The sequence below is a fragment of the Anastrepha ludens genome, chromosome 5, assembly GCF_028408465.1.
Source record: "Anastrepha ludens isolate Willacy chromosome 5, idAnaLude1.1, whole genome shotgun sequence".
NCBI classification, from domain to species: Eukaryota; Metazoa; Arthropoda; class Insecta; order Diptera; family Tephritidae; genus Anastrepha; species Anastrepha ludens.
The window spans coordinates 48,276,051-48,285,154 of NC_071501.1; the positions used below are offsets into that span (position 1 = coordinate 48,276,051).

At 33.8% G+C, this 9,104-nt stretch overlaps 1 protein-coding gene across 3 annotated transcripts; it reads right to left on the minus strand.

Annotated features, from left to right (window-relative positions):
* Positions 1 to 5,042: 5,042 nt before the first annotated feature.
* On the minus strand, positions 5,043 to 8,132 carry LOC128864111 (leucine carboxyl methyltransferase 1). 3 transcript variants are annotated; one of them, XM_054103619.1, is made up of 6 exons: positions 7,970 to 8,132; positions 7,833 to 7,915; positions 7,478 to 7,754; positions 6,060 to 6,485; positions 5,683 to 5,987; positions 5,043 to 5,606 (listed from the first exon to the last, which is right to left on the minus strand). In XM_054103619.1, exons 3-6 carry the CDS (start codon positions 7,694 to 7,696, stop codon positions 5,570 to 5,572), a joined length of 987 nt encoding a protein of 328 aa, XP_053959594.1. In that variant the 5' UTR covers positions 7,697 to 7,754; positions 7,833 to 7,915; positions 7,970 to 8,132; the 3' UTR covers positions 5,043 to 5,569. The 3 variants fall into 3 exon arrangements, with proteins under 3 accessions (XP_053959594.1, XP_053959593.1, XP_053959595.1); XM_054103618.1 differs by having other exon boundaries at positions 7,833 to 8,132; XM_054103620.1 differs by having other exon boundaries at positions 7,478 to 7,771; positions 7,833 to 8,132.
* Positions 8,133 to 9,104: the final 972 nt, after the last annotated feature.

Sequence of the window (9,104 nt, forward strand, 5' to 3'; positions counted from 1 at the left end):
ATACTGGCAAAAAGTATGAATATAAATAATAAAAAATCTCCAGGCTACGACAGAATTAATGAGCAAATTATAAAGAATCTACCCGATAATGGAATTAAATATCTAAGAAATATATTTAACTCGTCAATAAGACGCAAATATTTCCCTTTGCCTTGGAAAGTTTCTGAAATAATTGCTCTGCCAAAACCAAATAAAGATGCCAACAAGCCTTCATCATACAGGCCGATAAGTCTCTTGCCTATTTTGTCGTAGCTATTTGAACAATTGATTTATGACTGCCTTGATCCCCTAATACAATCTAACGACATCATTCCCTCGCATCAATTTGTCTTCCGGTGAAAACATTAAACGATACAACAGGTACACCGGAGTAACAAACAAAATACAAAAAGAAATTTACAACAAAAATTATTGCGTCGCAGTATTTCTTGACGCGGCTAAGGCTTTTGACAGCGTATGGCATCCCGGACTATTGCACAAATTAAAAAAAATACTTCCAACTGACTATTATCTACTTTTCCAGAGTTACTTTAATGAAAGATATTTTTGTGTTAAATATCAGGACGAATGGTCTGATGTACTACGTATGGAAGCAGGTGTTCCACAAGGAAGCGTTTTGAGGCCACTCTTATACATTATCTACATATGATACCCTACCCAAGTGACGATAGCATGATTGCAACCTTTGCTGATGACACCGTTTTAATGAACTCTAACAAAAACATAAATATTGCCACAAAAAAACTTCAACAGCTACTTACCTCAACACTGACCTGGAAGGAGCATATACTTCAAAAGAGAAAAACAGATTCAGACAACTCTACTGGCTACTACGAAACGACTCGCGACTTTCACTTGGTAATAAATTGTTAATCTACAAATCTCTTATAACTCCAATCTGGAAATATCGCACCGAACTATGGGGAACAGCGATCAAATCAAACCTTGAAATAATGCAACGACTACAATCAAAAATCCTAAGGACTATCGCAAACACAGGCTGGTACATAACCTATGATGACCACAGGGACCTCAAAATTCAATTTATGGAAGACGCCATCCGAGAATGCAGCACAAATCATATTCACAGACTACTAACACACACAAACGAAGAAATGGTGAAAATTCCACATTCAGAACTGCAAAAACGAAGGCTAAAACTAATAAATCCGACAGTCCTAGCAAATACTTTATCAATAATAAATATCAACCTGTTCCACGTTTTATGTCGTATAATTTTTATGTCTATTTATCCGTCCTATGTTTTATAATTCTTATATGCATTGTTCCTCTTATGCTGTACAAAGAAATGTACTTTAAATAATGATTCAATGTTACGCTTATATTTTCATAATTGTTATAAAAACTACTAAGTGTCGAAAGCTGACAGATGTAATAAATTGGGGGAAAAAATGTGTGCCCTACTACAGTAAGCCTGGTATAACGAAACTCAATATAATAACATTTTTTCTGAAACGAAGAAATTATGAGCTTTAAACCTTCAGCATATATTGACGGTTAGAGTCTCATTGGTAAAAGCCTCTACGAGTATATGTATGTATGTGTAGCTTGTGGTCTTGTTTTAATTATTGTCAGTGAAGCGCAAGTCGCTTTGCCTATGCGTCAAAATTTCAGTAATTAATAGATCTGTCCATGAAGCAAATAATTTGTAAACAATTTTACAATTTATCACGTTTTGGTGTTCATGTATCCAAAGAACTTGCAAAGTAGGGAAAGTGAGAGACGTTTCATTTTGAGAGGAAGTTACAAGTTTTTACAGGATAAATTTTTACTTGTAAGAATTTGCAAGTGAGAACAACAGCTGATCGCCAAGTAAAAATAAACATTGCGAATTGCAATTGCTATTGGAATGTTCTTCATCTGACAGCGATGATGAAATGGAACAAATTATTGCAGTCAAAATAAAATTATGCGATTCCGAAGCTCGTTGTTTTGCATTTTACTTGCTTTATTATTTTTTTAAATTTAATATGAGATAGATCAAGTGAAATTTTTTTTAATATTTGTGATTTTTCCTGCCAATAATTTAATCAGCTGTTCGTAAAACTTGCAAATTGTTACTGCGTTCACGTACTTTATTTTTATATTTTGCTCTTTGAGAGAGAATTCTCGGAAATTATTTTACTGGATAATTTTTACATGAACAGACCTAATGCTGTTGATCAAAGCGAATCTATACAAGAGCAGCATATATATATTTATTATAAATGTAGATACAGTGAGTGCCACTCAAAATGGCCCACATGTAAAAAGTTTACAAAACGTGGTATAATTCCAAAAACTTACATTTTCTTTTTCAACTTTTTTATTTTTCTTAAACTATAAATAATAGCCAACAAAAAAACGTAAACATATTTCATTAATAAAATAAAGTTTTCAAAATTTACGAGAAAGGAACAAAACACATGAAAAATGACGCGCCACTCAAAATGACCCACTCATTTAAAGCAACTCATATAACGGTATTTCACGAAACCTGTTTGTAAATTTTTGTCTGTTTAGTTGCTTTGATTACATTGTTCATGTGATCGACTTATTAGTTGCGCGTGCGAAGTTAAGAGTGTGAGATTTTGCGTATTTTCCTAAAATGGCTCCTCAAACCACAATAGAAATACGAAATTTGATAATACAGCATTATAAAAGTGGTAAAAGCCAAAGAGAAGTAGCTGTTATGGTTAATAGGTCACGCAGTACTATACAAAATATAATAAAACGTTATAATGACGAAAAACGAATCGCAAACAAGCCAAAACATCCTGGTAAGAAAGTGCTGACTGAACGTGAAGAGCGTTGGATTCTACAAAAAGTCAAAGTAAATCCACGATTAAGTGCTCCAATTCTTCGAGATATGTTAGCAGAAGCATTTAATATAAAATGCAGTGCAACAACCGTCAGAAGGGTTCTTCATAGAGCTGGTTTACATGGAAGAATTGCCGGAAAAAACCATTTGTAAGTGAAAAAAATAGGGAAAATCGTTTGGAATACGCTCACACCTACTACATGAAAGATTTCGAATTCTGGAAAAACGTAATTTTTGTTGACGAATCCAAATTCAACTTATTCGGATCAGACGGGAGGGTAAACGTATGGCGAAAACCGAATGAAGAGCTGGATCCAAAACATCTTCGACCTACAGTAAAACATGGTGGTGGGAACGTGATGGCGTGGGCTGCTTGTTCGGCTTCAGGTGTTGGAAATTTGTGCTTCGTGCAGGGTAATATGGATAAATTTCAATATTTGCAAATTTTGCGAGAAAATCTAAAACAAAGTGCACAAAAGCTGCGAATAGAGAATACATTTCACTTGTATCAAGATAACGACCCAAAGCATTCCACCCACATCGTCAAAGAATGGTTATTGTATAATTGCCCTAAAGTCTTGAAAACACCTCCACAGTCTCCAGATTTAAATATAATAGAGAATTTATGGAGGAGTGGGAGAAAATATCTCCAGACTTTACAAAAAAATTGGTGGAATCCATCCCTAATAGGTTGAAATCGGTAATAAATCAAAAAGGTTATCCGACAAAATACTAGTTTTAAGGAAATTTGATTTTTTTTATGTATATAACTAAATTTAAATGAGTGGGTCATTTTGAGTGGCGCGTCATTTTTCATGTGTTTTGTTCCTTTCTCGTAAATTTTGAAAACTTTATTTTATTAATGAAATATGTTTACGTTTTTTTGTTGGCTATTATTTATAGTTTAAGAAAAATAAAAAAGTTGAAAAAGAAAATGTAAGTTTTTGGAATTATACCACGTTTTGTAAACTTTTTACATGTGGGCCATTTTGAGTGGCACTCACTGTATATACTTTTTACTTATCTATTTTACTAATAAAATACTCCCTCCCTCCCCTCTACTCGTCCACTACATGACCACACCCTTCCTTACAATTTACATTTTGCCTGGCTCGTGAAAAACAAATCAGAACATGCTGATGCGCAAGGCAAATCTATTAGAGGAGATATCGATAGACCAACAACAATCCTTTGTACATTAGAACGATAAAAGAAAAAGAAAAGCGCGAAAACAGCTGTTGTGTTGGAATTAGAAGCTCTTAGGAGTATGCGACGATGGTGCGGTTGGAACGACTTTTCATCACTTCATTTTGCGCTGACATCCTAATGTACCTTGCGAAAAAAAAAACAAAGCAGCTGGTCTACTGATATCACTTTTAATAGATTCAGTAGCAAAAAGAAGTCTACTTCCGGAAGCTGGTTTGGCGTCACTACAAGATCGCATATTATAAAATACATCAATGAAACTAGTTCCAGAAGTCTTATATTTCAGCAATTCTCTTATACATATCCTAGCAAAAACTCAAATAAATAATAAAGCGATTGCATCCCAAGCATATTTTGCAAAGCCCTGAGAATGTCTAGAGGCTTACTAATTGGACATACAACTATAACATGCGGCCAAATTCTTAAAAATTGCAGCTCTCTAATCATCTCCTTGTCAAGTCTCAAAACTTTACCTAATTCAGGAAAAATATTTTTAGAATCACCTAAAAGCTGTCGAAACTGAAAACATTGAAATAATCGCAATTATTTTAGAGCCAATTTTCAGTGCAAGTTCAAATTTGTTAAACTTAAATAAAAATGAGGTCTCAGAAACATAGGATGAACTGGTTGACTTGTAGTCACGCGTGTTGTTGTTGTTGTAGCAGTATACTTAACGCTGTTAGTGTTGTGTAGATTACCGGTAATCTTCGTCTAGCTCATCTAACGGTAGGCCCAGGAAACTTGCCGATTCGGTCCATCCTCAGAAACATAAGTGTGAAACAAGATGAACGATGCATTAATGATATTGATTTATGGTAGTTTTACTAGACTCTGCCAGACATTATAATATTTATACGTATATATATATATAAAGATCCCGAAAAGTGTTTGAATCATACCAACCCACTCGGCTACGACGGTAATAGCTTTTAGTCCAACTTTCACGGTATCGAAAGACTATCTTCGCCTGAGCAAAACACAAATTTCACAAATACACAATATAAAAGATTACGGGTTCTTGGATCTTGGATCTTGTCCTAGTTTTATTAGTACTTGAATTGATTTTGTTTTAATAAATGAGTACCACAACAAACGCTCAGATTAACATTTTTGATGGAGGAAAAATATAAATATAAATTTGGGAATTAAAGGAAATAAAATTTTGTCAACACTTAGAAGCATTTGAAGTAATTTGGTGTTTTTGTTGCTCACCAATTTTTACATACATACATATATGTGAGTAAATTACATAGAATAAATCTCTTGCAAACTTGCTTTTACATTACAAACAGAAAAATTATTGTTCAATGTATACATGGTAAAAATTTTAGAGTACATAAATAACGCTGAAACTTTTTATTTTATAATTAAAAAATAACTTTTATAAAAATAGTAGCAGCTACTTATATGCGCTTCTGATTTAAATAGGCATTTCTTGTAAGGAATTATTAATCCCTACAATGCATTACACATGGCCTATGCGATGTTCGCACTAATTAAGTGTTCAACTAGTCATCTCTCTTCATCAATTTTCATTCACCTTTAATCGATGTTTAGAGATGACATACGTTTTTCCACCCTGCAAATAAAAGTATTACGAGAAATAAAAACAAACCATTAGCAGAGCGAAAAAACAAAGATATTATATCACATACGTAATTTCAATGTCTTGAAAAAGCTCTCCTATCCAAGCGATGACAAGACAATAATGTTGGAATAGCTGTATAAGAAGCTCAGCTTCATCAAGCATTTCCAGTCTTTCAACGCGTTGTCGCTCAGCAAGGGATATGCTTTGATAAACTTGTACCATGTCCCAAGCCCGACTTCCTGTCCATCCGCACTCCAGAAACCGGCCCATTTGCGTATCTAAAGAAATGCAGGACTCTACGCCAGCTAAACTGCAACCACGGCTGCGTAAATTGTTCAACATGACTTCTCCGAATCTATCGTTCATATTAACCTTAATAAACAAAAACCAGCAGTGAGAAAGCAATGTTTTTCATGTACGTAAATTTCGAAAGGTAATATCTACCTGCTCGTAGTTAACAAATACAGCAGTTTTGAATTTACTAGCAATCCATTTGAGTAAATTCTTACAATTCTGTGCCTCAATATATACCAGCACACACTCGGCAAGAAATATCGTAGGAAGGCTGTAATCAATTTCAGCTTGCTGGAGCTTATTGTCCAACTCGTCGACGTTGCGAAGGTCGACGCCCATTAGGTGATAGTTGGGCCCGTGTAAATCAGTCGTACTTAGACGAACTTCGCCATCTTCGTCATGTATTTTGGCGAGCAGAACTTTATTGCGTTTGATTGTGTAACACTTACGTGCTGTGACTGTTGGAAAATCTAGTTCAATAAAATTTTTTACTTGATGTGGGGTATCCCTCAGACGAAAGTATAAGGTGTCAAAGCCGCAACCCAGATTTATGATTTGGCAATTCCCATCAGTTTTCTAGTAGAAGGCACAAGATAAGATACATAGCTAAGCTTCATATTTTCAAAAACTATTTATGCATGCACATTAGTGTGACCATAATTTGTATGGAAAAACATAAATTTTTTGCGGAAATCTTCTGGAGAACTACTAAATCTTAAGCCGATCGGAGAAGGTTTAGAGTTTCCGACTGGAGTCAAAGTTTTTCTATTGTTTCACAAGCTTTAAACAAAAGTTTCTTGGTAATTTTTAAAAAACACACCCACCCGATTTTCTCTTCATTTTTCTAAAAACATGATAATAACTATGCACAGTAATCACAGCAGGTTTAGGAGTAGCTTTTGGAATTATATTCAATCAGTGGAAGATACCATTATAGCGAAGCACTAGCATTTAACTATATGCACTTGTTGCGACGCTGATGTAGTAATTTTACAGATTTCCTGACTTGCTTCAACTTTTAAAGTACTCTAAAATTGTTATTTATCTTACGCTTATTTCACCATTAATAGAGGTCTAAAAACGTAAAGATCTAATGCACTGACTGAAATTTTGTCTGGAAAATAAAGAAGTTATAACTAAGTTTTTTTTACTTTGGAAAAATACTATGTAATTATTTGAACTTCTGACTCAAGCCGAAAATTCTTAATCTTATCCGATTGACTTTATATTTCATATTTAATATACATTTGTATTATTTGGATAACTTCATATTTTTAGAGGATGTTTCAAACAATATTAACATTTTTAGAAATAGTGACCACTCTAAGGTGCATAGTATAGATACGTATTCTATTGTGGCTAATTTATTGCTCATATACATTTTTTTGAAATGTGTACCATGCACACCGGGGTTATAGTATGTCTGACACTTGTATCCTATGCACATACCCACTTGCTGTAACAATAACCTACTGGTTAAAACTAGTCATATGATTACCTTGACGTCACTGATACATGTATGCATAGATTTGTTTCGAGTTAAAGAAGTACTATTTGCAGGCACTAACCTTCAGAAACTTTTCTATACACATCTCGACACCTTTTACTCTGGCAAAATATCCACGATTAATCTCGGGTGCTTTTCGATCCTGGTTACGCACAAAATGACCAATGTAATCGTCTTTCCAATATCCCAAGCGAACTGCACATCGTTTACAATCGCTGGCATCGTCATTAGTCGCAATCACAGCCTCATCGCATGGGTGAAACGTGCAAGGCGGTTCCATCACTATTAATGTTTCCACGGTCCTCCGTCCTCGGATATTGCTTATCTGCCGTCAACCACTGCAAACAAATATAATCTTCATAACTTGATAATAATTTTTAATTGCTCTACATATGTACACTTTTTTGGCCACAAACCTTGAACTTCTATTTTTCACTCGATATCCCTTTTGCCTTTTGGGCTTAGCTATTCCTTTCTTTATTCACAATTCTCTTTGTGCCTAGTTTTAGCAACTATGAAAAACAATTGAGTCAAATATTTATGTTTGCCATACCAGAAGTTTATCGCAATTCCTTGTCTAATTTTTCACTTTCACAAGTTTTGATTTATTTCTCCCAGTGCCCGATTGTAAATTTTCCGAAATTCTGTTAGGATTAGAAAACCAAGGAAGTAGAGTTGCAATCTTTGTAAATTTTTGGCAATGTCAAACGTATTTATTTTGCTTTGCCAAATTCACCATCGCATGCGATTGACAGGGTTGTAAAATTGATTTTCAAATTTCGTATGCATCTAAAAAAGTACTTTCCACAAAACGAAAGTACTTTTCGAAAATTAACACAATAGACACCCACCCTATTCTAAAGCATATTTATAAACATGAATAACTGAGAGTTTTCACATTAAAAATATATATCTACTTTTACAATAGGAAGAGAAAATACGAAGAGACATAAAATATATATTTCGTTTAACAATAGCAGCAAAACAAAGTAAATGGCAATATTCACGTAAGAAACACGTATCTAGTAAATACATTCCCATCAAATTCTTTAGTATTGGTTAATATTGTTTTATTTGCAATAATTAAATTAAAGAACCATAAACTAGTACACTTGGTGTAGTCTTTGGCTTGTATTAAAGCAGAAACATTCCATACCTATAAAATATTAAAGCACCGTTTTTTGATTAAGATTTGAACCGAAAACATTCTCTCAATATTTGCTAAATTTTAATTTAATAAATAATTAAATATCGATTAGGCCTTAAATCGGGTCACGAATCCAGTAATCTAAATTCATAATTAACGTTGACTAGTTTTTCTTCTTTTATAACTATGGTACTTGTTTTGCCGTTTTTGATATTTTCTGCAGTAGGCAGCCAGTTTAAAATATCGCTTCTGAGTTTAGCCTCCAAGTTCAAATATGTGCAAAATTCACTATAAAAATATTTCACATGTTCTTCAAACTCGTAAACTTCTCGTTGATAAATAGTATTTTCAAACTTGGAAGCGATTTGCCTAGGTCAGTGTTTCCAAGTTTAAATAAGGTTCTACTTTTCAAAATTTTTTTTCTAATTTGAAGTACTTAATGACTATTTTTTTACAATTTTTCCTCAACCTTCAACAGAAAACAAACAAAACCAAAAATTTGTGGTACGAATGTCGTCACAGCAATCAGCTGCTCATTCGT